This window comes from Trichoderma gamsii (genome assembly GCF_001481775.2).
Source record: "Trichoderma gamsii strain T6085 chromosome Unknown Scaffold_7.2, whole genome shotgun sequence".
NCBI lineage: Eukaryota > Fungi > Ascomycota > Sordariomycetes > Hypocreales > Hypocreaceae > Trichoderma > Trichoderma gamsii.
This window is the reverse complement of record NW_020171344.1, coordinates 50,941-77,714: the sequence shown is the minus strand read 5'-3', so window position 1 is coordinate 77,714 and position 26,774 is coordinate 50,941. Positions and strand designations below refer to the sequence as shown.

Genomic DNA, 26,774 nt, shown 5'->3' with positions numbered 1-26,774 from the left:
TGGCTGTCAATGTCGATAAGATCCATGAGTTAAAACTAGACAATTACAGGATTAGCAAACTCAGAAATATTTGAAAGTCTTTGGTTGCCACTTACCCTCTTGGCTGAGTCAAGATGGCGCAAAAAGTTTTCTGCTCAGTCAATTAGAATAGGTCATCTTCCACAGTGCTACCGTCGCCAATATTAAAGAAACAGAAGGAGAATTTAAAGAGATCATACCTGAAATTTTCCAGCGCCTTGCAAAGTCCGATACGGCATTTCTGAGGATACTCCTATCCTCCGCCGGTAATCCATCTACACAAAGCTCGTCCAGGTGAGCGGCGGCGCCGTATAAGCAACATAGTCCTATGAAGCACGGTCTAGTGCTGTTGAACCAGCCGTTTTTTTCTAGCCATTCGGATTCGGCACGGCATGTTTCAATGATCATATTGCGTGTGCAGGTGAATGTTAATATGCTTTTCGGATTCTGCCTTGCTACCTTGTAGTAGTCGTTCGTGCGATATAGCATAATCATGGCACTGGCAATCATGGTTAAGCCCGGTATTCCAGTATATTCACAGATGGATGGTGTGCCGCTCACCTGAGAGTCATGGCAATAGTTTCGCAAATAGGAAACTTGCTTCCTTCAGACATTTGAACGTAATTACCAATTTCATTGCACATCACTCTTTCCACCGCTTCATATTTGGTGAAGTCGTAACTTCTTATGGCCCTCAGCATATCTCCCATGCGAATAGAATGCTCGGCTCGAGCCAAGAAGTTCCGGATAGGATCTTGTGAGTAGAGATCGGCTTTTGTGACTCTTAAGATGGCAGAATTTGGGGGGAGGTGGGCTTCCTCCACTAGGTATGGCAGACAGTGATCAATGGTAGACAGAGCAATAGTGCTGTTGCGTTCAGGTTTAGATTGGTTTCAAGATGTTGAGTAGGTAGCTGTACTTGTAGCTTACCGATCCAATAAGATAATTGCGCTCCAATGGAGATCTAGCTCATGTTGGCTGCGATAATCTTTGACTGCATTATTACTTGAACCTGTCGCAAAATATTCGCTGAAGCCGAGTCGACGAATGAGACCAATGCATAACGTCAAGGTTTCATACGCTTCTCTGCCCAAGCCATGGCCGCACGCGTACATCGTCAAGATGATGCCGCATTGCAGCAATTGAATATCCGGAGACGACTGAAGAACGGCAAAGAGCTGCCGCGCTGTGCGGTATAAAGCGCTCTGTGCCGGATGAGGCGAGTACTGGCATGGGCTCTCCGAGAATATGTGCATAGAGAGCAGCAATAGAGCAAAGTTGTCGCGACTAGCCGGACCGCCCGAGATGAAACCGCTCGAGGTAAATTGCGCTGCTTGGCTGTATACAGTATCCTTGTCCAAGAAGGGAAACCAGTGATACGCAAGACTGAAATATTTGGCCACAATATCTGTTATGTCAATGGAGGCATGGCCGAATATGTCTCTGACGAGAAAAGATAGCGATGCTTGGGGGGAGTCCCCTTCGCTATAGGAGCTGTAATTTGAGCAAGCTGCCCAGAGCAGATTGCGCTCGCCAAGAGGCGTTAGATGAAACCCACAAGGACTGGAGCATGGCAACAGCATGTCAGCCGTGCTGTTGGATATCGGCGCGAGCCCGCGGGCTGCCGCATCATTCTTTGTTGGATAGACACATCGAACCGCTTTCCTAACAGCCATGGCGTTAGTGATGTGCGATCTTGTGATTACTGTAGCAGACACGAGTGATCAGCACAAGAGGCCTACCTACATGGAACAACGTGAGCATTGAGGAAGAACCCTGTCGCAACGCTGCTTTTGACGGCGGCAGTTTAAGCACGTTCCGGGGACGTAACCGGTCCGAGCAGCGGAGACTTTGACCTCATTGCCGCTCGCCGCCAGGACTGCCAGGTCGGCCATTCAAAGAGCAGGTGATAAAATGGATACGTGAGTTGAGAAGGCAATGCGAGGATACGATTCAGGGCAGGACAATTCGGGCTATCGCTGGCGAGCATGTAAGTCGTAGGTTTGCGTACGGAAAGGACCAGGAGACACAAGGTTAATATGCTATCGGCCGACCCTTGTCAGATCTAGTCCGCCTCCTCCGGAAGCTAAACGTTGATTAGTACAGCCTTAGTGCTAGACTTGCTTGAATACAGTGCCGGTACACAATTTAGTGAAGAGACTCAAGGTAAATGCTGCATTGCTGAGCTAGCTTTCCAAATATCGACACAGAGATAGAAACGTCTGCGCGTGGTGACGCCGTGCGAGCATTGCTCAAATGTTGTCTAGTTCTACAGTGCGCTCCAAACTGTCGAGCTACCAAGCCGTGGAAGCATGCGTCGGACGATCCCTGTCAGTGGATCAGAATGCCGATTGGGCAGCATGTAAGAAAGAATCCTGGCAATGCACCGCTAGACGACGGCTACTCCATGATATGCCGTGTCAGGTCGGAAGGATCTAGATTGCACAGACGCTTACTGGGATGCCAGATCTGCAATGAATCATGTCACTGGGCATTATGCAGCTCTGACAAGACCAGTTAAACAGTCACTCTATATTTCTAATCATCTTCAAATCGGTCCGGGAACTTGCTCGTGGTGCTTTGTAATTCTGTTACACCAAATATTTTGCATCATGTAACCTCGTTCTCGCACCCTCTTGCACTTGTTTTACAATATCAGCGGCCGGTTCTAGTTTCTTGACCAATCCCACTCCCGCCCCTGCCCATATGCAAGCAATGTCTCTCATGTTGACTTCCTCTGCCTGGGACCGCCTGGAATCATGGTAGAATTGCGTCCGTATCGAGTCCATATCCATTCCCTTCTCTCGGTTGTCGTAAATTGCGCCCCTCAAGCATCTGCCGTCGTATAATTGCGGCCATGGGTTCGCGCCCCAAATGTCGTCAAATACCCGAGACCTCACGGTAGACTCTCCTCCGTCAGAGGCTGCGAGAACTTCCTCGCGAACATCCAAATCCATATTCGCTTCCTCTGCTCCAATGAATCGAGTGCCTAGAACTGCGCCTTCAGCTCCAAGAGTTATAGCTGCTGCCACTCCTCTTCCGTCCATGATGCCACCAGCTGCAAGAATGGGGATGTGAGAGAGTCCATGATCTTTGAGAGCGTCTGCCACTTCTGGAACTAGTGTTACCACGCTCGCTCCTTTTGCATGGCCGTGGCCTCCCGCATCGCTTCCTTGCATTACCAAAGCATCTGGCTGGCAGCTCTGAGCTGCTTTCAAAGCGGCACTGACGCTTCCAACCTGTATCCAGATCTTGGAAGATGGAGTTGTTTCTCGTATCCCTTCTGTCCAGGCTTTCATTTGCTGTGTACTTCCAAAAGACAGCCACACTACCGCAGGCTTGAATTTTGCAAAGATGGGTAGCCAGCGTTGGGGCTTGCTACCAATGACGATGATACCAACCCCTACTGGAAGGGCATCCAGAGTCTGGTTCGTGGCCACAAAGTCTTTCAGCTGGGCTTGAGCATTCTCCAGCTCAGCTTCCAATCTGAGCGGACTGCCTGTGAATCCAATTTGTCCTAGTCCTCCGCTCAAGGTCACGGCCACTGCGAGTTTGCTGGTAGCAACGCCGCTCATTGGCGCATTTGCAATAAACGGAAGCTGGATCCATGGAAGATCGCGCTTCATTCTGCTGATACAAGACATGGTGCTAGACGTTGGATACATGTAAGTGTTGATGTAAGACGAGGGAGAAGTCAAGTAATAAAGAATTACTAGGGATTTGACAAGGCACAGAATCCGTACCCTGTATACACGCATATTTGCTGTCCATACAACTTAGTATACTAAATAATCATTATACCGCGGAAAGTTTTACCTTTGCCGAAATGTATGTAAACATACCGTAGCTGAAGAGCGGAAATCGACTCTCACAGCTCCACCAACGATCCGCACAGTATGTATGCTTTTGTTGCACCTAGTCAACAATTTGCAGTCGAAGAGACCCAAAACGCCAAGTACTACTCCAAGCATCGGACTTGGATCGGCACAGAATCCGGCTAGAAACGGAGTAACAGTTACTGGAGTCTCTCGAAATAGATGAAGATGGTGTTGAATCTGCCGTTTCTCTGCTAGAGGTTGGGGCCCTTCGTCGGACCGTCGCAGGTTAATGCGGAATACCGCAATTCGAGCATTCATGTGTCTCCGGATCGGCTGTGATCTTCGGCTGTGATCTTCGGCTGTTAATAGGTACAGATGACTATTTAAGAGGGTAAATTTCCCGTCAACTTTTTGCATGAATGAATGTTTCGTAGGTTTCTTCCTTTGAACATATAATCATCAACTATTCATCTAAAACACTTTGCCCAAAATGACTCTTTCTGGAAGTTGCATGTGCGGAGAGATCGCATACTCTAGCAGCAGTGAGTTCCATGCTTACCGTAACTTCAACTTTACCCAGCTGTCTCCTAACACAAAATATCACACAGGCAAACCCAAGGTGACGGCTCTTTGCCACTGCGTGGATTGTCAAAAGGTATGAGCCCCGAGCAAAAGTAACCGAAATAACACCACTAATACCACACAGTGGACTGGCTCAGCATATACCTCAAACGCTGTGGTTCCCGAAGATAGCTTTCAAGTCACGAAAGGTAAACTCATTTCCCCCATTGCTCTTGAAGTTCTCCACCGAAGGTCTAATCGAACTTAGGTGAGGCTAAGTGGTACGATACTATCGGAGAGTCTGGGGGCAAGAACAGACACTTCTTTTGTTCCAACTGTGGTTCTAGCCTATACGGAAAGCTCGATATCATGCGTGGCGACATCGTGATCAAGGCAGGCTCATTGGATAACGGGGCTACACACCTGAACGGCAACATTGGCGTTGAGTTCTACTGTAAAGACAGAGTGGGATTTGTCGCTCAGCGAGAGGAGGCTAAGCAATTGCCTCGATTTATTGGGTCGTCATAAGCACAGCGGGCTTCACATTATGGATTGATTTGCTACTTTGAGTGTATTAGCTTTGTATTACTCCACTCAAAAAGGGAATCACCATGTACTATAGACGTCATTGTTCGAGCTGCGTGAAGATGGAGATACGGCTCAGACGTAGATGGCATTCAATCAAAAGACTTTGGAATTTGGACTGATGCGAAAGATCCGATTCGAAGAGTATACATCCACTACTAATATATTGTAACCCATGACGGTCGATGCATTGTAGACAATAGCCCCATGAAACATCCTCAACTCGTAACGGATGACACCTGCAGGCGCATTGGCGTATCACCTCACCAACATGGAAGCTGTATTGACAGTGTGAGCGAATTTTGAGGGGAGACGGTGTACGAAGTGCTAGCAGGGGTCGGCCGACGCTCTCTAGCTTCCGCTCAAGAATAGCATTTCCGTTGAATTGACTGGGGTCGGCCGACGCTTGCACGTTAGTCGAGCCAATAAAGTCTCTGTCACTTCCTAAGTGACACTCGAATGATTCTATGCCGTGGAGCTCTGTTTGGTATGATTTTGTTGCAGGACCCTCATTTGAAATCAAGCCCATCAAGCCTTAAAAAATTCGGACAACTAGATCGCCATGTGTCTCATCTGCTCTAGGCTGAATTTAGCAGATGTGGAAAATTAGGAAACGAGCCCTATCTTACAACGCTCTCTCCAAGCCACCATGCAACGTGCAACGCTAGATGTGGAAGCTAAAAAGGTCGTCACACTTACAATGAGATGACTTCACTCTAGGCGTAGAGGCGTAGGGAGGGTTACAACATGAGTGATCTATCATTAATAATGCATAATGTAACTAATGTTGCCAGAGCAATGCTTGACATCGAACGGCCCTCAGGAAAAGGTAGAGCGGTAAGCTCCTTGGACTATTCTTGCCTGATAACTGGGGCGAGTCCACAATGAACCCGCTTTCTACATCACGATATATATATCTGTCGATGGACGCCAGTTGACGACTTCTCATCATTCATCATACAACCCAAAGCATTCTCAAGTTACTGCAACACCAAAAGTTCAACCTCAATAACTTTATATCCTTTTAATTCTATCACAATGGGTCTCCCAACTACTACCCGAGCATGGTCCATCACCGAGATCAAGAAAGACAGCTTCGACACCGTCGTTCTGAAGGACAGCGTTCCTATTCCCAAGCTCGGCGAGCGTGAGGTCTTGATCCAAATTGAAGCCGTGTCTCTCAACTACAGAGACCTGGCCATCCCCAAGGTACGTGAACCTGGCAAAATCGCAATCTCGGTTTCTGGGAACTAACTTGGCTGATAGGGTCTTTACCCCTTTCCCATTAATCTTCCCGTGGTCCCCGGGTCTGACAGCGCCGGCATCGTTCTTGCAACCGGCCCCAAGGTCACAAAAGTATCCAAGGGAGATCGAGTTTGCACGCTGTTCAACGAGCACCACCAGGCTAACCCGATCACCCCTGAGGCCGTTAAAAGTGGCTTGGGCGGCGCCGTCGACGGCACCCTGCGCGAGTACGCCGTTTTTGGAGAGCACGCCCTTGTCAAGGCCCCATCTACTTTGAACGCCATCGAGGCCAGCACACTTACCTGCGCCCCCCTGACCGCATGGAACGCCCTCTACGGACTGCAGTCAAAGGCTCTCAAGCCAGGCGAGTGGGTCTTGACTCAGGGCACCGGCGGTGTCAGTCTTTCAGGCATCCAGTTCGCCGCTGCTGCTGGCGCGACCGTTGTCGCCACTACGTCTTCAAAGGAAAAGGCCGAGGAGCTGAAGAAACTAGGAGCGACCCACGTTATCAACTACAAAGAGACTTCCAACTGGGGCGAGGTTGCCCGATCACTGACTCCCGATGGCAATGGATTCGACCACATCCTCGAGGTCGGCGGCCCTGGAAGTCTTGAACAGTCGCTCAAGGCCATCAAGCTGGAGGGTGTCATCACCATCATCGGATTCCTCGCACCCTCTGATAAGCAGCCCACTCTGATGGAGGCTCTTAACCACGTTTGCACTGTCCGCGGCATTTTTGTCGGTTCTAAGCAGCAGTTTGTGGAGATGAACCTAGCCATTGACTCGAACAAGATTAAGCCCGTTGTTGACTCCAACATCTTCTCATTCGAGGATGTCAAGAAGGCGTATCAGTACCAGTGGGACCAGAAGCACTACGGAAAGGTTGTCGTTAAGGTTGCAAATTAAATTGAGAATAAGCACTAGCATTAGTATTACAAAAGTATGAAAAGTTCTTGATTTAAATCCTATATCCTTAGTTGCTAGCAAGTTGTATGAGCCGTTTAGTAGTCTCTATGGACACGCTACTTATCATCTCCATTTCTTGATTATGGATTCGATGAGTGTACGTTGATCAGAGATACGTGACAGAATGTAAACCATCTTAGAATCGTTTCATAAAGATATGGGTTTGATGTTATCAATGCCTTTGTTCATTATACTCGGTTCTTTTTCGTGTTGTATGCAGAGTGTAAATTACCAAGATCCCGCAGAAATTACTAATAGCCCCGCGGAGATCTACAAACAATGGTCGTCAAGCCAAGCGAGTGTATAGGACACGGAAGAAAGGCGCAGTAAAGCAGTTATGTGTGAGCTAAATAATATGAAGCAATGCGGCGTTTACTTGATGTGGTGATATACAACTACCCTTTTGTCATAGAGGTTGTGCAAGTACGATATTGAAAAGTTGTGTTAAGCTTATACACAACTACTATGTATGGCTGTCTCACTAGATTCAGGTGTTAACAAGGGTCAACTAAGCTTAGTGGATGCATGTCTATAGAACGAAGGAAGAAGCTAAAAAGTTCTAGTATACGATTGCCATGCTGCCAAGCATATGCACGCATAGATCGAGCATTTTCTCAAAAGAGTAACAGCCAATTACCCGTTACGTCAGCTAAATGTTGTAAGTGCGAAATTGAAACGGCTGCGTTTAAACAGCTGGGTAAATAGTAGGCAAAGCTGCACTCAAGCTTAACCCCGCCTTCGTGTTGTTACTAAGATATGTCGTCAGTTGAATGCTAAGAAGGCTTCACTTGATACATGTACATAAAAAGCTCATACTGAAAGCACAGAGTAATCAATTATTCGACTATGGAAGCCAAACTAGCGGCCCTAGAAGATGATGGCTACTTTGATCTTGGGACCTATCATCGCCCCATTACAACAGATAGTCCTGACGCCCAGCGATGGTTTAACCGAGGTCTCATTTGGGCCTACGGCTTCAACACGCAGGAGGCGTCAAGCTGCTTTGAGAAGGTTATCCTAGCAGATCCCAGCTGTGCCATGGGATACTGGGGACTAGCATACACCCGCGGCCCCTACTATAACAAAGCGTGGCGTTTGTTTGATCCCGAGGATCTCAAGACGTCCCTTGACGCCACTTATACCGCATCGCGAAAGGCTTTGGAACTCGTGGAAAATGCCAGTCCGGTCGAACAGGCTCTCATCCATGGGCTCGTTGCACGATTTCCACAGCGCACTCCGACAGAAGACTATTCGGTATGGAATCGCGCGTACGCTGATGCCATGGGAGTTGCCTACGAGCAATTCGGCGACGACTTGGACGTCGCTGCCCTCTATATCGACGCCCTCATGAATCTCACTCCATGGGCAATGTGGGATCCATACAGCGGCAAACCAGGACCCAACTCTCGCGCTTTTGAAGCTGAGGCAGCTATTTCGAGAGCTCTGAAGCAAAAAGGCGCCAGCGAGCACCCGGGATTGCTTCATCTGCATATCCATCTCATGGAGATGTCGCGCACGCCTGAAGCCGCCGTTCCTTCGGGCAACTTTCTAAGGGGACTTGTACCCGACTGCGCTCATCTGAATCATATGCCCTCACATCTCGACATTCTCATTGGAGACTATCAAGCCTCCATTACCGCCAACACCGTCGCTGTCAAAGCTGATCGGGAATTCGTAGATAGGGTCGGTGGCATGAGCATGTATTCTCTCTACCGAGGCCACAACTATCACTCTCTAATCTACGCCGCCATGCTATCCGGGCAGTCGAAAATCGCCATTGAAAACTGCGAACACATGGAGGATGCACTCCCCGCAGAGCTGCTCTCCATCAAATCCCCGCCCATGGCAGACTGGTTGGAAGCTTTTATTGCAGTCCGACCTCACGTCTTGATCAGGTTCGGCCGCTGGGACGACATCATCAATCTCGAGCTTCCGGCAAATCAGTCTCTCTACTGCGTCACAACCGCCACAATTTATTATGCCAAAGGTGTCGCTTTCGCCGCTACAGGAAAAATAGACGAGGCGTTGATACAACAAAGCCTATTCAGAGAAGCTGTAAGGCGTGTACCTCCCTCACGAATGGATTTCCCAAACACTTGCATCGACATCCTAGCAGTCGGCGAAGCAATGCTGGCCGGCGAGATTGAATACCGCCGCGGTAATTACGAACTGGCCTTTGATCATTTGCGTCGCTCGATCGACCTAGACGACCATCTCAACTACAGCGAGCCATGGGCTTGGATGCAGCCGTCTCGACACGCCTACGCGGCGCTGCTGCTGGAACAGGGCCGCGTCGAAGAAGCCGCCAAGGCGTATGCAGAGGACCTTGGATTCGACGAGTCTCTGCCGCGTGGCCACCAACATCCGAATAACATTTGGGCGTTGCATGGCTACCATGAGTGTTTGACGTTGCTGGGACGAACTGCTGAAGCCAAGATGCTTGAGCTGCCACTAAAGTTGGCGACGTGGTTAGCTGATATCACTGTGCAATCGTCCTGTTTCTGTCGGACGGTCAGCCAGGGCGACGCTCAGAATGGTGTGACGGCGAATAGCAATGGCAGTGGCTGTTGTTCGTGAGTTAGGGAATAGGTATGAAGAAGTCGCTGTGCCAGTCATATATAAGCTCACACGTTTACATGGTTCAAAGCATATGTCGGGTGCATTTACACAGCGAGGCAACATGCATGCGAGCGCCTCATATGGATTGCTATTTGAGTGAAATAAAAAATACTTCATCATGTCATAAAAAGGCCAATTTTAAACACCCTCTAGAAATACCCCATATCCTAATCTTGTATGCATGTCGCTGATTTTCAATATGACTCGTCTTCGTATGCAGAATCATGAAAACACAAATATTTCTCGAGGGATTGCTCGTAATGTTCATGCCTAACAGTAAGAGCTCTTGAATAGTTGTGGTTGATACATTTCTGGTCGATGGCCCAATATATCTCGTCGTAAATGCGTTCATAGCCCGGGGCAGCCAAGCGATATTTTTGGTATGTACCATGTTTCCTATCAACCGTTCCGATCGAGGCTTCTATTCCATTATCTACAGCTTAGATCGTAAAGAACTAAGCCATCCGGCCGATTTGTCGACTTTGCGCGCGTAAGGATGTCGAAGCCCGGGCACCATAAAGTTAAGACTGCTGGTGTTTACAAGATCCGGATGCGCGTCCCTCATCAAATCCGTCATGCCACACAGACGCATAGCCGTCTCGATTTCTTCTTTCAGAACTGCAAATGTTATTAGTTATTACATATATTCATATCAAGTTCATATGGTTAGATAGACAGAAACGGAAAAACTTACTCCATGCTGCATGCTCTACACCTTCTTGACCGTAGCTCAACGAATAGAGAAACGGCCTGCCCATCCCAACCGAAGATGCGCCCAAACAAATCGCTTTGACAATATCTGATCCTCGTCGGAAACCACCATCAATCAGCACTTCAAGCTGGGCGAATATCTCGGGACACTGCTTCTGCAGCTCTAGTAGGACAAGAATAGAAGGCGGCGCAGTATCAGCTGCGCGACCGCCGTGGTTACTGATGACAATGCCCTCAACTCCCATTTTCGCAGCCATCATGGCATCTGCCGCGGTCTGGATGCCTTTAATAACAATGGGCAGCTGCGTGATGCTCCGTAGCCACTTGAGATCGTCCCAGCTAGTCGTCGGATCGATGAATGATGCTGCTTGGCGCGCAAAACCGGCGCCCTTCTTGTCACTTGTCTCGGTTCCGAAATTCGTACCGACTCCCGATACTGCCAGCTGTTCTGTTGACTTTACGCGCTCGTCGTCTTCTCGTTTGGGTATTACGGGAACGTCAACCGTCAGCAGAATGGCCTTTACTTTACCGCTAGCCTCGATCGTCCGGATGGCAGCTTCAGACTTGGCACGGTTCTTGTCCACGTATAGCTGGAAGAAGGCTTGACGCTTGGTCTCGTTTAAAACTTCGGTATGCGTATATGATGAGGGAGTCGCGAAACAATGAACGATTCCCGCCGCATTCGCTCCTCGAGCCAGCGTCAACTCACCCTCGGCACCGCCAGCTCGTGCAGCGCCAGTAGGTGATATGAAGACGGGTATGTCAAGCTCACATCCAAAAAGTTTCGTGCCTGTTGTCACAGTACCAACGTTGCGCAAGACTCTCGGGCGCATCCAGATCTGGCGAAGCATGGAACTGTTGGCGTCTCGTGTGATGTTATCATTCGATCCTCCCCAGATATATGCCCAAGACTTGTCGGATAATGCAATATGCGCCGCCTTTTCGAAGTCATCCATGTTAAAAATGTCATCAAGTGCCGGCTTCTCGCCTGATTTCACCAGCGCAAGTTGGGTTGAGGGCTGATTGGCAGCTTTCCAGTCTTCTGTCATGGTGGATTCATCGAAGGATCCGATATGGCCTTTCTCTCCCAGAGTCTCTCGGATCAGTGAAGGCGAATGTACCCGACTATATTCCTCAGTAGCATCTTTTCCGGCAAACTTATATATAACTAAAGGCGCGTGAGCAGAGTGTATCTAGAGTACTGACACCGTTACCGAGTGCTGTTGATGGTTGAAACGTACTCTCTTGCCCGCCGGGGTGCTCTGGTGCGAACTGAGTTATGTCGTACACTTCTCCTTCAACCACAATCCATACATCGCCCCTCTTGTTGTGCTGGAGAATCTCCGATGCGGCCACCTTTCTCGCCATGATGTCTTCTTCTGCGTGGCTGATGATTAGAACGTTGGCGGTTTTTTTTCTTGGCGAGAACAAGTCCAGAGATCCACGGCTAGTGTTTTATATAAGCCAAGTCGGTGTACAATGCAGATCTTAGCTGTCTCATTCCCCCGCATTATCTATGCCTTCCACGGTACCTAGTCGAAGTGTAAACGCGGGGTGGAATGCTGCCATCTCAGCACAAAAAGCTGCTGATTTTCCCAGTAAGGAAGTACAGCATATATCGATCTGCCGACATCGCATCTCGAAGAAGCGCCACACCCAGGGATTAGCGGGCCTCGCGGCTTGATCTCGCTGATCGCTAAGCCGAGATCAAAATGCGAACATTGTTCGATCTCAATTAACGGCCATTTCCTGCGGATTTAGCGCGGATATTGGGCAATTTACAAGCGAATAGCCATTAAGATGAAACAAATCTGGCCAGACGCCAACTATTTGTGCACCCGTGCAAATGGGGTGAAATTCACCGGACTAATACACACCGAATTTGGTGTTTTGGTACGGGCATCAGATCTAGTCTTTTGCCGCGTGCCATTCAGCGCACTCTCATTCTCATATGAGATTTGCGGCGATTCCCAAAGACCGACAGGATTCTTTCTAAATATACTGAATTAATAGCACTTGGGCAGATTGTACGGTAAGCAACTATTTAATGTGAGGGAAAAATCGTTGGGGTCCCGGCAGATGGCCGAGGTCAATGAGAGATAAGAGGCGGTTGGCAGCGGAACAAAATATGCCGTTTATGATGTAGTTTGACATCAAATATATACTAGTATTGCCTGAGACGACTTGATGCTCTTTGACATTAGAAGATTAGCAGAGTTCATTACTTGAAAGGGTAGTATTTTCGGATCTCTAGTGGTACCGGAGGGAGGTCATACACTTGGACACAACCTTGGTGAATGATAAAAGGTTTCAGGGGTAACAAGCTGTAATCAGATGGAGTGCGTACATACATGCATAGAGCAGGTCCCTTTCATATCAAGATAAATACCAGGGAATAGCATTGTATAATACAGCGATCGGAATAGAAGATTAGTGCATCAGAATGCGGTAATGGATAGTACTATAGTGAAAAGAATGAATTTTACTTCAATAAGTTTTCTAGAGTGTTCTTGTTTGCTTTATCGTAGATATATAGCCATATCTCTAACGGTTTTAGGAATTGCAAGTAGATACAAGCTATCAACCCCTTCATACTTGGATGTCAGTACCACTCCTGCAGCGTATACTAGTATGCTGAACGCAGATAATGCAACTGTGCCTACATATTCTCGCATGCAACAAGACTCAAAAGTAAACACATTTCAGTTGGCTAGGCAATGGCCATCTGTCAGGCTAAGCGCAGATATCCGCGCCTAGGAAGCCTGGCACCTGCCTGCACCCGAAATACAAGCCGGTTACTGCTTGGGTGCCTGAGGTATGCTGCTATTTAATCCCCCCTTCTAGACTCTCAGAGATCTAGAAATTTCAAACCCTACATCTGATGTGCATCTTCTCCATCCAATATTGGCACAGCTTCTACCCTTCACAGCAGTCTGATCCTCCTCATCCCTCTATCGAACCAAGCAGGCCGCTTGCAACCGCCCTGTATCATCGAACAGTACAGTCACTCTTTCGTCCCAGATTTTCGATCCTTTTTCACTATTTCTGCCACTTTCCTCGCATTTCCTTCACTATATTTTGCCTTCTCTTCATTACCTCCTCTCAACACCAAGGTCACCACTGCGCTGAAAAGACATTCCTCCTCAACACCACGGATATATGAGGAAACATTTCAATCATCGCCATTCGTCAAGACTTCTAGTTTTGAGACATCACAATGACAGCCCCAAACATTGAGGTTGTCAAGGAGGCTCTGATGGTAAGATCAATTTTGTCTGATTTCGCTCTGCCTTCCATTATTGGCGTGGATGGAGAAGGCCTATTCCCGTCATTTAGAGGGACGGCAGCCTGATGCAAAAAGGCATACACGAAGGTGTGCTGACATTCCTCAACTCTAGGCCGACCTCGGCAGAAGTAGGCAGGACGAGCTTCCACTGAGTGACCGCGCCAAGCGGCCAACCTATCTCCCTGGTCGATCTGGAACAAGCCACATCCCTCAGGCTCGCAAAGAGCAGCTGGGGAGCAAGTGGGGAGGTAAGCCAATGAAATATCGGTGTCAAAGCCTTGCTCTGTCTAACCATGTACAGTCAAAATCGTGGACGAGGAGAGCGAGCAGATGGAAGGCCTCGAGCTTGGCAATGCTCGACCTTGGGCGAAGTTGACAAACCAATTCATGGCACGCCATGCGGTTGAGTCGTAAGTCAAGACGCCACTTCCAAAACACGTACATTGCAATCGTGCTGATCCTCCAATCTTAATCCTAGAGCACCACCTCGGTATCAACCAGAGACAAAGCCATTCAGACCCTTTGCGATTCCCAAACCACCTTCTTCTATCAGGTCTACGGGGAGCATTGGCAGGGTTCCTGCATCAGCTTTGCCTCCTGCTTCAAACAGGAAGGCACTCCCTCATCATAACACACAGGCCAGCAGAGACACGGCGGTAGCAAACAGTTCAAAGGTACCAGTAGTACCCAGCGCCAAAGGACCTCCGATCTCCACAACGGAATCAAAGCCAAATCCTTCCACACCGCTTCAAGCCCAGGAGCACTTATTGTCTCAGGGCAACTGCGAGACCGTCAATGAGTCGGACAATTCTTCTTCCACGATAAAATTCATGTTGAAAGTGCAGCTCCAAAAGAACAAAGGTTTGCTGGTGATGCAGTTGCCAGACAAGGGGAAATCGGTTCACGATGTCCTAACTCTTGACACACCGGTGATACAAGGTCCATTCTGCCTAGTCTTCAATGCTCAGCGAGAGCGCCTTTACAAGTTGAAGTTTCGGACTTCTGTCGCCGCAGAAGGATTCCAATACTTGCTCAAAAGTCTGCAGCAATCTGCTCTTCGCTTCAAAGAACCTAGTCTTGTTTCTCCAAAGGAAACCCCGACGCCAACTGTTAACAAGGCTCCCACTGCTGACAAGACGCCTAATGATAGCAAGACCCCTACTGCTAACAACATGTCCACCACTGACAAAGAGACCGAAGCTAATACTCCGAACACTCCATCAAACACTGCATCTCAGGTAACTAAAACAGCTCCGACGAGGGATCATGGCAACGATAAGGTTTCCTTGCAAGCAGCAGCTTCCACCGAGACATCGTTACAGCGAGACACTCGAGAAAGCGTAGCCGGAGAGAGCTTGGTGGACACAGGTGATGATTTTCCTTCCAATCCAGCACTCACCATTGAGGCCGCTGCAGATCACATGCAAGGTTTAGTTCAACAAATACTGTCTGAGATCACTGCGACCGGTATTCAGGTTCCCGAAAAGGGTATTGAGGAAATCGAATCAACGGCAATTTCCAACTGGATGGCGCAAGGCTTCATGACGACAGAGACGGAGTCTGATGAGCTGAAAGATGAACTCGCCGAACTTCTCCGACTCTTGGTTCGAATCAAAAGAAAGGTACAGTTTAGGCATGGAAGCAATCACATGAGCCACATGAATTCCGTGACCATCTCGAGCGAAACGCTGCAAGACCTCCAAGAGATTGTTGAAAAGCCGAGCAAGAAGATCAAGTATACTCCTACCGATATCAAGGAGCTAGAAGCACAGGCCGTGTCGCGCAAAGATAAGATCAATGCTTCGGGCTTGCATGAGATCCAAAAAGGTTCGCTTCCCAAGAAGAAAACAGGTTTAAGCATAGCCAAACAAAAAGATCAGGTACCCTCTAGTTCTCGTCTGAAAGCGGCTGGAGGACTTGCGACATCTCGATGGGCCAGCTCGAGCGGTACAGCCACCCCAAGCGGTACGGTCACTCCAAGCGGTAGTGCCACTCCAAGTGGTACAGCCACTCCAAGCGGTATGTTTTGCCAAACACAAATATAGGTGGTCGCATGCACTGACTCTGCTCCTAAAGGGTTGTCGGCCATGAATCCAAAGCTAGAGTCTGTCAAAAAGTTGATCGATATCCCCCTAAAAGCTCCAACGACGACGGTTGCTCCTAAGAGCCCTGCTCCCCTGGAGAGCCAGAAGCCAAACTCAAAAGGCCTCAGCTCCTCGCGGTGGGCGGACAAGCCCGTGGAGAACGAAGGCAAGTTTGCTGGTTTCTAATAACAGCGGTATCTGAGGACGGTGTGGGAGGGGAAAGATTTTGGTGGGGATAATTGGGATTGTTAACTGGTAGATAATATTGCGGTTTTGTATCTGAACGGAATACTGAAGGGACAAAAAAGGGATGGGCCTATTTAGGCTGCTTACTATCTTGTAATGTGACTGAGGAAGGCCTGTTCAGTGTACAGCTATAGTTGAATGTAACAATGAACTCGAGAAATGGGCTGTGTAAAACGAGCTGGTGTTGATTGTAGGCGCAGCGCACATCTGAGTGAGTGATCCCAGTCTTTCATCGTGGCCGTGCTAAGATGGCGGGCGTTCAATCATTTTGTTTCATTTTTTGTCTACATCTCGATTGATACATGGACAGAATCTGTTTTGTCTCCTCATCCAAGCCCCCTTTGTCGCCTTCTGGGGTCAAGACTCGTGATACAAGGTCAACGACCTCTTGATAGCGGCGAAAGAAGTAGAGCTCCTCTGCGGCATGAAGAACCTCTTGGACATGCTGTTTGTTGGCACCAGGCTCTAGAGGAAGAGTGATGGTTTGCTGAATCTAGATGAGAAGCACTTGGTTACGATGGGGATTCGAGTCTATATCTTGAGAAAAGAAGAGGGAATGGACTTACATTGCCATTCTCCACCTTGGCGCGGTAAGTGTTTTTCACGGCCTGAAACTCATCTTCAGTCTGGCCGGTGCGCCGGGACTTTTTCTCAACCTTGTCGTCCTCAGAGTCTGAGACTTGAATGTTGAAGAGATCGTTTTCATCTGCGTCGGACATGGTTGGAACAGGAAGGTTGGATTTGGACGATGGCGAAGCGAAGTGAGTCTGGGTGACAGAATCTGAATACGGGGGATTGAATGAGATCGGTGGAGACACTGTTATATCGCTAGCGGGCTGTATTAGTTTTCCTCTTGCCGTTCTGGGTCTATTTTCTATGAGAATGGGGATTGACTGATAGTACGTGCCAAGCAAAGAGTTATTTTGATGAAACGAAACACAGCCGCTGAGCCACGCGGGTGGCTTAGAAGGCGAATAAGCTGGGCCGCACGTTTGGGGTTCTGCTTTGGGAATTTCTGCCGACGATGATGGTTGAGGTCAACGCAACACCAAACGGGCATTACAGGGGCCTGTCTCTGCTTAGTCATTGGTTCGATCGTTGCGTTCTCACCGAGCGGCGCAACATGATTGGCCACCGCCGGCCTGTCGCCTGTTCTTTCACATGCCTTGATTCGCACAGCGTCCAGCCCAGCTACTACGCCACGTCCAATCAAACCGGAGGTCAGGTCAGCAGCTCACCAGGAAAATCATGCCAGCAAAACGAGGTGTCGCTGTCACTGTCGCTGTCACTGCCACTGCTGCAACGGGTTCCCTGCAATTGTCGTGGCATTGGCCAGTGCGTGGCGCAGTGAAGCTGCTCGCCGCTGACCTGACGGAGTAACTCTGGCTCCAGAGCCTGGGGACGGACTACGGCATGGAGTTGGCAGTTAGCGCCAGCTGGAGCTCCAAGCGGCCCCTGGAAACTTGAAATCCGGCTGCAGCTGGACATGACATGATACACGACTACGTACCTATATATTTCTCCTTTCCGCTGTGTGCGATAGAGCAGCCTCTTGTTATTCTATCAGCACTGCTACTGCTACACTGCAACTTTACAACAACCATCGGCATCAAATCCTTCTCCAAATGGCAGACGTGCAGATCGACGGTGCTGGCCCGGCCCACCCCCCGCAACACACCTTTACGGGCATCCTCAGCGACATCGATCAGCAAACGCCACACACTCACAACGACAGTGCTGCCCACAGCCATGACGAGGCGGACGCTCACGACAGGCACTCGGACAGGGCGTCGTCGCATAGACATTCCAAGCCCTCATCAATCGACATCGACAAGTCGCAACCACAGGATTTCGATGGCGAGCTGTCGACGAACAACGAGCTGCCCTCGGCCGAGGTCCAGAAGATGATTGAGAACTACATTGTGCTGGACCGCCATGGCAAGTCGAAGACGTTCAAGAGCCTGTACATGGGCGAGAACAAGGCTAGACGAGTGCTCGTCATCTTTATTCGGCATTTCTTCTGTGGCGTATGCATTCTCTCCTGACGATAGCCCTTCATCCTAGTATACCTGACAGCTAACATTCTTTCTTGCATTTAGAACTGCCAAGAATACCTCCGCACTCTCTCCGAAGCCATCACCCCCGATTCTCTCCTCCGACTACCCATCAGCACCTTCATCACCGTTGTGGGATGCGGCGACCCCGGCCTGATCGACATGTATGCCAAAGAGACGGGCTGCCAGTTCCCCATATACACCGACCCGACCCGGTCATTGTTCGACGCTTTGGGCATGGTCAAGACGCTTCAAATGGGCGCCAAGCCCGCATACACAAAGAAGAGCACGTCAAGGGGTATCTTTGACAGCATCGTCCAGGGCCTCAAGCACGTACCCAAGGGCCTGGCTCTCAAGTCTGGTGATCACCGCCAGGTGGGCGGCGAGTTCCTCTACGAGCCTTACAATGTCGCGACGCCGATTTCAACGCCGACACAGGAACAGCCGCCCAAGTTTGGATCGCTTGCTGAGCCAGCAACCACACAGGACAAAGTCGAGGGCGAGCGGGCTGAGGATAAGAGGATCACTTGGTGCCACAGGATGAAGAACACGAGAGATCACGTAGAGCTGCCTGAGCTAATGGAGGTGCTGGGCCTGGACGGCACAGCCCATAAACCTGCGGTCAAGGACGAAAAGAGCGAAAAGAGGTGGGAGGAGGCGACGCGGAGTAGAAAGGGTACGGGAGTGACGATGGCCCCTGAGATGAAGAGGCTGAGCCTGGCTGCCCGTGCAAGTGTTGACCAGCCTCATGAGCAGGCTTTCCATGAGCCGGTGGTGCCAGAGGACAGCTGAAAAGCAGTTTGGTTTGGTTTGGAAAAGCTTGTGTCTGCTTGTACCATTGGGTGTTTGGGGTTTGCTATGGATTGCATCTGTTGGATTTTTAACACCTTGCTAATGTATCATCCTTCTTTCTACTTTGATAGTTTTTCTTATGGCGAAGCTGTGTTAGCATTTGCTTGGCTTACATATCACCTTATCTTAGTTCATTACAGGCTTTTCGAAGGAAACAAAAGATCTTGTTCTCATCGATGAATATATTCCAAGACTGTCTATTCATGAACCCACGTGCCGTCTTCTCTACTTGTTATCAGCTCTTGTACTTGCAATCTACAATCCACAATCTCCTTCCCGTTAACCAAATCATTCTCCGTAGCTCTCTTATCACCCTCCTCTATAGTCTGAGCAATGCCTGCTCGCACATGCCTCTCCCTCAACCTCTTCCTCGCCACCTCAAAATCAACCTCCACAAACCACAGCTCATCAAACAACAACGCAGCATCCCGCCACACCTCCTTATTCAGCGCCACGTAGTTCCCCTCAATAACGACAATGCGATGCGTCGGCAGCACGGCAATGTCATTCTCCTTGGGGTCCTTCACAGCGTGATCAAAAGAGGGAGCGTATATCGTTTGCTCAGACGAAATGGGTTTTCTTAGTGATTGCACCAGCGTGTGGAACTTTTGCGCGTCAAATGTGTAGGGGGCGCCGCGGCGAGCATGGGCGGTTACTGGATCTGGCATGGCGGAGAGCTCGGCGCGGGTGAGGTGGAAGCCGTCCATGGGGACGAAGATTGCTGGGGGAGAAGCATTTGGGGAGGATGCGGCGAGGGCGTTGAGTTTGGAGGTGATGGTTTGGGCGAGTGTTGTTTTGCCTGGTGGTTTGTTAGTGATGATGGGAATCAATGGGTGAGGGTTTATTTGGGTGGACGTGCCTGAGCCTGGGATGCCGCCGATTCCGATTACTGGATGAATGAGAGCTGTTAGCATAGACTAATCATATCATGTGCGAATGGTGTAATAGTCATTTGACTGAAGCTGCAAGATATATATTTGGCTGACTTACACAGGCGCTGGTCCTGAGGTGTACTTAGGTAGTTCTTCCGCACCTTGTCTACCAGTTTCTGTACTTGAGGCTCCATGTTGGCCTATAGACCTCATCTATCTTCAGACTATTAATCTGCAGAGAGGCTTCTCTGTGAGGTCCAGTCTTTGATTGATGTTTGAAAGGCTTCTGCCTGGGAATCTGTGAGACGTATGAGATCAAGAGCCCCGCCGTTTTATCAGGGCAACCCCACGTCTCTCCACTGGGAAGTCATTCAGGCCTGTCATGGCTGCAGGTGCCCAAAGTATGCTGCTACGATGCATAATGCGGATGGGTAGTATTGTATGTTGTACTAGGAGTACAGCTATTTGGCCAATTATCCAAAGTACAAGCTCGTTGGCGGATTAATGCTGCCATGGTGGTGGTGGTGGTGGTTATGCCGAGGATACAGGTACTCGAGACCAAGGATTGATGTCATACGCAACTTTTGAAACTGACAAAATTAGCTAGTCACTCTTCATACCGATTAGCTGTACACTTGACCCTTTCCCGCTATACCTAATTTTGTCAGCGCCTATGGCGGGGTTAGCCGCTGCAAAGCCGCATCTGCCAAAATTTTAGACCTGCACATTCAACATAGTACAAGTCAGCCAAGATGGCAGCCCAAATTCCCACTGAAGCTCTCAAGGAGCTGAAAGGTGAGCATTGCTGTTGAATTCCAGCTTGTGGAAGCGCCGTACATGCTGACTCGATGCGCAATTGCAGTGGCCGACGGTACCCAGCCCGCTGGCCAGGCTGGTACGACCAACGGCCAAGCCGAAGATGCGCACGACGAAGACTCCGAGGACGACGCCGAGGATGCCACGCCCGCCGCCGGCGCTGCCAAGAAGAAGAAGAAGAGAAAGCCCAAGAAGAAGAAGAAGAATCCCACCAGCCAGACCGAGCCACCTCGCGTCCTGGTCAGCCAGCTGTTCCCCAACAAGAACTTCCCCAAGGGCGAGGAGGTCGAGTACAAGGACGAGAACAGCTACCGAACCACCAACGAGGAGAAGCGCCACCTAGACAACCTCAACAGCGAATTCCTGGCTGACTACCGCGAGGCGGCCGAGATCCACCGCCAGGTGCGCCAGTATGCGCAAAAGGTCATCAAGCCCGGCCAGAGCCTGACCGAGATCGCCGAGACCATCGAGGACAGCGTGCGCGCGCTGACGGGCCACTCGGGCCTGGAGGAGGGCGATGCGCTCAAGGCCGGCATGGGCTTCCCCTGCGGTTTATCATTGAACCACTGCGCGGCGCACTACACCCCCAACGCGGGCAACAAGATGGTGCTGCAGCAAAACGACGTCATGAAGGTGGACTTTGGCGTCCACGTCAACGGCAAGATTGTCGACTCTGCCTTCACCATGGCCTTTGAGCCCAAGTACGATCCTCTCCTCGCGGCCGTGCGAGCAGCCACCAACGCCGGCATCCGCGAGGCCGGCATCGACGCCCGCGTCGGCGAGATTGGCGGCGTCATCCAGGAGGTCATGGAGAGCTACGAGGTCGAGATTGACGGCACGACCTACCCGGTCAAGAGCATCCGCAACCTGACGGGCCACACCATCCTGCCGTACAGCATCCATGGCACAAAGGCGGTGCCCATTGTCAAGAGCAACGACCAGACCAAGATGGAGGAGGGTGACGTGTTTGCCATTGAGACATTTGGCAGCACGGGCAACGGCTATGTGCGCGATGACGGAGAAGTTTCGCACTATGCAAAGGTCGGAGACGTGTCGCACGTTGATCTCCGGTTGAGCTCGGCCAAGTCGTTGCTTAATGTGATTAACAAGAACTTTGGAACGTTGCCGTTCTGTCGACGATACCTCGATCGCCTGGGCCAGGAGAAGTATCTGCTTGGTGTAAGTTCACTTTTTTACTGAAAAGAAATGGTTTGACGCTGACATGTTCTTTTCTTCACGAAACAGCTCAACAGCCTGGTGCAAAACGACATTGTCGAGGCGTACCCGCCCTTGGTTGACAAAAAGGGCTCGTACACTGCTCAGTATGAGCACGTAAGTTGCAATCTCTACTCGCATGAACAGCACGACGCAATGACTAATTTCATGTATAGACTATCCTTATTCGACCCACCGTGAAGGAGGTCATCAGCCGCGGAGACGACTATTGATGAGAGTTCAAGATGGAATCTGGAATACGACGTTTTTGAAATCTAGCAGATGGTTTGTGCTTGAAAAGCTATAATGAATAAGAAAAGGTGGATTGTGTCATATAGCGGCGATGTAGCAGTGCTATTATAGCTGTATGTGGCTTCAGCAATAGTGCAAAGACAAATAAAGTAAAAGAATTAAATATACAAGAGATTACAACATTTGATCAACTGTTGGCAAAACATGTTGAATCTTATCCAGTTCAATGTAAGTCATATATCTTAGTATAGGTATACCTCTATATATATATATATATACCTTCTGTGTTCAACGTCTTAGCAATCAGCTCTCCATCTCCTTTACCAGACTAGCTGATACAACAGGCTCTCGCTCCGCAGCATAGTCCCTCAAGATTCTCAAATCCGTAACAGAATACGACATGCCAAACCGATACCCCCGTCCAACCCGCAGCGGCGCAATCAAATGCACCTCCTCTCCAAACACCTCCGGAACCTTCACCTCCGCCGCTCCAGCCCAAACATCCACAATGTTCAGGTTATCCGTCAGGCTCATAGCCAGCTCGTCCACCGCCGGCCTGTCCTGCCTTGCAGCCACAAGCTGCGGAAAGTAGCGCCGCATCACAGTAGGCCTGTTAAACACCGTTCTCGGGTCGGCGACCTTCTCCTCAAGCTGGATGCGCGCCGTGGCGATCCGCTCTCCATGCGCAGACACACTCGCGCCGAAACGACTCCCCGGCGCAAGCGGCGCAGCAGCAGGACTGGGCGCCGCGAAACTGCGCGTTTGGAAGACGGACGCGTGTTTCTTGGGGAATCCCTGTGCCCAGCCGCGCGCAATGGCGGCGTCGTTGTCGACGAAGATGTACGGGCAGTAGTTGACGGGCTTGCCTTCAAAGATGGCTTCGACGAGGATGAAGGCCTCGCGGTATTGGTAGCGGGCGGGGTCTGTGAGCTCGTCGTCGGAGCCGGTGAATTGCCAGTCGAGGAACCATAAGAAGGCGCGGCCTGGGGAGGAGGGGTCGGCGGTGAGGCCGGGAGGGAGGAGGGCGGCGATGGCGTTTGGGTCGGTGAAGTATTCGATGGCCATGCAGTCGCTGGAGTAGTGCCAGGGGGGAGAGGAGACGAGGGATGATTTCCCAGATGGGGTGAGGGGGACTGAGAATCCGTTGAGCATGATGGATATATGTGTATATAGAGATGTGTATATTTATAGAAATAGAGAAAGAATGCAGTTATATGAGATCGAAAAGAGCCGCAAAAGCTAGTGTTTATATATGTGTGTATATACTTGTTAGAAGCAAACAGTGTTGTTTGTAACCAAGAAACAGAAGCGAGAACAACTGTTCTTTTATAGAAGAAGAGTTACATTGTCCAGCAGTCCCGTTAAGAAGCAAGCCCATCAAAAAGCCAACCATTGCTATGTAGAACTAGAAAGAACTTCGACGCTCTTCCGAGTTAACCACACGAATACACGCACAACCAGGCAGTGGCATACTAATCGCTAAGAAACAAGTGAATTATTAAGAATTATGGAGAAACCAACAAGGAATAATAAGAAGTAGCGTTAAAACCTAGATATGACTTAGCTATTCGAGTTATTTTTGTCTTCTGAGAGTAGTTGGCGAAGCATCAACCTCTTCCGGAGATGGCCATACGACTACACGAACATGTACATTACACTGAGAGGCAGAATGAATTATTAAGAATTAATAAGCATTGTTAAAAGAAGTAGTCAGTTCTATTTGAATGACTACCGTCTTTATGAGGAAAGTTGACGAAGTTCCGGGCGAGTGGGGCCGCATCGGGCACATATACGAATATACGGAGGGTTTGGGCGGGTGGCGCACTCTAGACGGCTGAGGCAAGTGGGTTGCGAAGAGAAAATAGTGGCAGAGATGTTTGGCTGTATTATAACTACACATCTGAGTACGACTAACAGATCGGGCTGCTGTTAATGGCATTTTCGTTTAGTGCATGCTGCATTTCATGTTGCTGAGAGTGGCATTCTCCGGTAAAAGAGGGTAATAGAATCGATACAGTCGGGGGTCAATTCATCTGGTGGTTTTCAGCTACAAGCCCGCTAGTACCGCTGTTTCCAGTGAATAAATACTGGCAAAAATCATTAATTATGATAATTTCAACAACAAAGCGAGATAAACAGAACCAGCTTATCATGGCTTGTCTACGCTATTAGACGAGCAGTGGTGAGTCAAGTTGGCGTCCACCATCATCCACCGTAGGGCTGCGAAGTCGGTAGCGGGATAAGACGTCGCGTTACATAGCTTCAATCTCAGTAGTCAAGAAAAATCTCAACAATCACAGTCTTCAAATGCAATCAAGAAGTCCCGTCAAGTAAAACTTGCACCAACACATTCCGCAGGTTCCGAGACCGGTAGGCATCTCCGGCTCTCAGCCCGCCGTATCTTGCCCTATGACAACATGGCACAGCGGAAGCTAGCTCTTAGCGCCCGAGAGCCGTCCATTTACACGGATAACGTCGTCATTCATATGTAGTAGCTCATTCATATGTAACTCGGGTTTATATAGCTTCAATCCTGTCATCAAAGTACGTCTTGCAAAACCATTCTTGCAAAACTCAACTCAACCATGGCCAAAGACACGGTCGACATTCTCATCGACTCCCTCAAGGCCGCCGGCGTCAAATACGTCTTTGGCGTCCCCGGCGCCAAAATCGACTCCGTCTTCAACGCCCTCATCGACCACCCAGACATCAAGCTCGTCGTCTGCCGGCACGAGCAGAATGCCGCCTTCATTGCCGCCGCCATGGGCAAGGTCACGGGCCTCCCCGGCGTTTGCATTGCCACGTCCGGCCCGGGCACCAGCAACCTCGTCACCGGCCTGGTCACTGCGACGGATGAGGGAGCTCCCGTAGTGGCCATTGTGGGAAGCGTCAAGCGGTCTCAGTCACTGCAGAGGACGCATCAGAGCCTGCGCGGTGTAGATCTGCTGGCCCCCGTCACGAAAAAGGTCGTTTCGGCCGTGGTCGAGGACCAGGTTGCCGAGATCATGCTGGATGCCTTTAGAGTCGCGGCGGCTTCTCCTCCTGGGGCTACGGCTGTGAGCCTGCCCATTGACTTGATGACTCCGAACAAGAGCACATCCACAGTCACGGCGTTTCCAGCAGAATCCTTCGTTCCTCCAAAATACGGCAAATCCCCAGAGACAACCCTCCAAGCAGCCGCGGACCTGATTTCTGCAGCCAAAGCCCCCGTCTTGTTTCTCGGCATGCGGGTTTCTGAGTCGGACGACACCATCAGTGCTGTCCACGGCTTTCTCAGAAAACACCCCGTGCCGGTTGTCGAGACGTTTCAAGCTGCTGGAGCCATCTCCAAGGAGCTCGTCCACCTCTTTTACGGCCGAATCGGTCTATTCAGCAACCAGCCAGGCGATCAACTGCTTCAACATGCCGATCTAATCATCACCGTCGGATTAGATCAAGCCGAATACGATGCAAACATGTGGAACGCGCGTGATACTACAATCCTGCATGTGGACGTCCAGCCAGCCGACTTTGTAGCTCACTACAAGCCCAAGATTGAGCTCGTCGGGTCCTTGGCCGACAACATCACAGACCTCACGAGCAGACTGGACACAGTAGCTCGTCTCCAGCTCACCGAAGCAGGAGAAACCATCCGGACAAACATGTCGGAATGGCAAAACAGCCCCGAAGCATCAGGACGATCCACCGGCCCCGTCCATCCGCTGCACTTCATCCGCCTCTTCCAGAGCATCATCGACCCCTCCACAACAGTCATATCCGACGTCGGCAGCGTCTACATCTGGCTCTGCCGCTACTTTTACTCCTACGCGCGCAGGACCTTTCTTATGTCCAACGTCCAGCAGACACTGGGCGTAGCCATGCCGTGGGCCATTGGCGTCTCCCTCAGCCAGACGCCCCCGTCTTCCAAAAAGGTCGTCAGCATCAGCGGCGACGGCGGCTTCATGTTCAGCAGCCAGGAGCTGGTCACGGCCGTGCAGCAGGGCTGCAACATCACGCACTTTATCTGGAACGACGGCAAGTACAACATGGTGGAGTTTCAGGAAGTGAACAAGTACGGCCGCAGCTCCGGCGTCGATCTCGGCGGTGTCGATTTCGTCAAGCTTGCTGAGTCGATGGGCGCAAAGGGGCTGCGGGTGAGCAGTGCGGGCGACTTGGAGGCTGTCATGAAGGAGGCCTTGGCTTATGACGGTGTTTGCCTTGTGGATGTGGAGATTGATTACAGTCAGAATCACAATCTGATGATGGATCTGGTCACCTCGGATGTGTCATGATGGTAACGAAGAGTTAATAGTAGTTACAGTTTGATTTCGTTGAAAGATACTCCGTTCGTCGGCGAGCACCACTTACACAAGAAATAAATTCCATCAACTCAGAGATAACGTCCGAGACTCAATAAGAGAACATACATGCACTCTCTTCGGGATTAATAGGGTCATGTAGCTACGTATCCACATTATAAAGATTTGGTCTAGACGTGTGATGTCATTGTTCGAGTGTCCAGCGTAACTAGACCAATTGGCATGCTTATAAGAGCATACAACCGCCAACATGCACGACTCATTCAACCTTCACTC

The 26,774-nt window shown here is 50.0% G+C and overlaps 13 protein-coding genes across 13 annotated transcripts; 7 read left to right on the top strand and 6 right to left on the bottom strand.

Annotated features, from left to right (window-relative positions):
- Positions 1–29: 29 nt before the first annotated feature.
- On the bottom strand, positions 30–1,694 carry TGAM01_v202672 (hypothetical protein; the record flags this gene model as incomplete). The annotated part of the gene is made up of 5 exons (XM_024549041.1): positions 30–35; positions 96–130; positions 219–517; positions 580–885; positions 949–1,694. The coding sequence occupies 5 exons, from the start codon at positions 1,692–1,694 to the stop codon at positions 30–32; spliced, it is 1,392 nt and encodes a 463-aa protein (XP_024406156.1).
- Positions 1,695–2,609: 915 nt separating this feature from the next.
- On the bottom strand, positions 2,610–3,644 carry TGAM01_v202671 (hypothetical protein; the record flags this gene model as incomplete). Its single annotated transcript, XM_018802127.1, has 1 exon — positions 2,610–3,644. The coding sequence occupies one exon, from the start codon at positions 3,642–3,644 to the stop codon at positions 2,610–2,612; it is 1,035 nt and encodes a 344-aa protein (XP_018664482.1).
- Positions 3,645–4,326: 682 nt separating this feature from the next.
- On the top strand, positions 4,327–4,925 carry TGAM01_v202670 (hypothetical protein; the record flags this gene model as incomplete). The annotated part of the gene is made up of 3 exons (XM_018802126.1): positions 4,327–4,491; positions 4,543–4,606; positions 4,666–4,925. 3 exons carry the CDS (start codon positions 4,327–4,329, stop codon positions 4,923–4,925), a joined length of 489 nt encoding a protein of 162 aa, XP_018664481.1.
- A 1,095-nt stretch (positions 4,926–6,020) lies between these two features.
- TGAM01_v202669 (zinc-binding dehydrogenase) lies at positions 6,021–7,133 on the top strand (the record flags this gene model as incomplete). The annotated part of the gene is made up of 2 exons (XM_018802125.1): positions 6,021–6,191; positions 6,249–7,133. 2 exons carry the CDS (start codon positions 6,021–6,023, stop codon positions 7,131–7,133), a joined length of 1,056 nt encoding a protein of 351 aa, XP_018664480.1.
- A 906-nt stretch (positions 7,134–8,039) lies between these two features.
- Positions 8,040–9,770, top strand: TGAM01_v202668 (hypothetical protein; the record flags this gene model as incomplete). The annotated part of the gene is made up of 1 exon (XM_018802124.1): positions 8,040–9,770. The coding sequence occupies one exon, from the start codon at positions 8,040–8,042 to the stop codon at positions 9,768–9,770; it is 1,731 nt and encodes a 576-aa protein (XP_018664479.1).
- A 475-nt stretch (positions 9,771–10,245) lies between these two features.
- Positions 10,246–11,891, bottom strand: TGAM01_v202667 (hypothetical protein; the record flags this gene model as incomplete). The annotated part of the gene is made up of 3 exons (XM_018802123.2): positions 10,246–10,430; positions 10,507–11,691; positions 11,765–11,891. The coding sequence occupies 3 exons, from the start codon at positions 11,889–11,891 to the stop codon at positions 10,246–10,248; spliced, it is 1,497 nt and encodes a 498-aa protein (XP_018664478.2).
- A 1,849-nt stretch (positions 11,892–13,740) lies between these two features.
- TGAM01_v202666 (hypothetical protein) lies at positions 13,741–16,079 on the top strand (the record flags this gene model as incomplete). Its single annotated transcript, XM_018802122.1, has 5 exons — positions 13,741–13,782; positions 13,922–14,057; positions 14,111–14,219; positions 14,288–15,828; positions 15,886–16,079. 5 exons carry the CDS (start codon positions 13,741–13,743, stop codon positions 16,077–16,079), a joined length of 2,022 nt encoding a protein of 673 aa, XP_018664477.1.
- A 130-nt stretch (positions 16,080–16,209) lies between these two features.
- Positions 16,210–16,858, bottom strand: TGAM01_v202665 (hypothetical protein; the record flags this gene model as incomplete). The annotated part of the gene is made up of 3 exons (XM_024549040.1): positions 16,210–16,252; positions 16,442–16,632; positions 16,706–16,858. The coding sequence occupies 3 exons, from the start codon at positions 16,856–16,858 to the stop codon at positions 16,210–16,212; spliced, it is 387 nt and encodes a 128-aa protein (XP_024406155.1).
- A 529-nt stretch (positions 16,859–17,387) lies between these two features.
- On the top strand, positions 17,388–18,985 carry TGAM01_v202664 (hypothetical protein; the record flags this gene model as incomplete). The annotated part of the gene is made up of 3 exons (XM_018802120.1): positions 17,388–17,515; positions 17,707–18,166; positions 18,239–18,985. 3 exons carry the CDS (start codon positions 17,388–17,390, stop codon positions 18,983–18,985), a joined length of 1,335 nt encoding a protein of 444 aa, XP_018664475.1.
- Positions 18,986–19,242: 257 nt separating this feature from the next.
- TGAM01_v202663 (hypothetical protein) lies at positions 19,243–20,111 on the bottom strand (the record flags this gene model as incomplete). The annotated part of the gene is made up of 2 exons (XM_018802119.1): positions 19,243–19,934; positions 20,036–20,111. The coding sequence occupies 2 exons, from the start codon at positions 20,109–20,111 to the stop codon at positions 19,243–19,245; spliced, it is 768 nt and encodes a 255-aa protein (XP_018664474.1).
- Positions 20,112–20,669: 558 nt separating this feature from the next.
- Positions 20,670–21,933, top strand: TGAM01_v202662 (methionine aminopeptidase 2; the record flags this gene model as incomplete). Its single annotated transcript, XM_018802118.2, has 2 exons — positions 20,670–20,712; positions 20,780–21,933. The coding sequence occupies 2 exons, from the start codon at positions 20,670–20,672 to the stop codon at positions 21,931–21,933; spliced, it is 1,197 nt and encodes a 398-aa protein (XP_018664473.2).
- Positions 21,934–22,503: 570 nt separating this feature from the next.
- TGAM01_v202661 (hypothetical protein) lies at positions 22,504–23,352 on the bottom strand (the record flags this gene model as incomplete). The annotated part of the gene is made up of 1 exon (XM_018802117.1): positions 22,504–23,352. The coding sequence occupies one exon, from the start codon at positions 23,350–23,352 to the stop codon at positions 22,504–22,506; it is 849 nt and encodes a 282-aa protein (XP_018664472.1).
- A 1,433-nt stretch (positions 23,353–24,785) lies between these two features.
- On the top strand, positions 24,786–26,471 carry TGAM01_v202660 (acetolactate synthase; the record flags this gene model as incomplete). Its single annotated transcript, XM_018802116.2, has 1 exon — positions 24,786–26,471. One exon carries the CDS (start codon positions 24,786–24,788, stop codon positions 26,469–26,471), a length of 1,686 nt encoding a protein of 561 aa, XP_018664471.1.
- Positions 26,472–26,774: the final 303 nt, after the last annotated feature.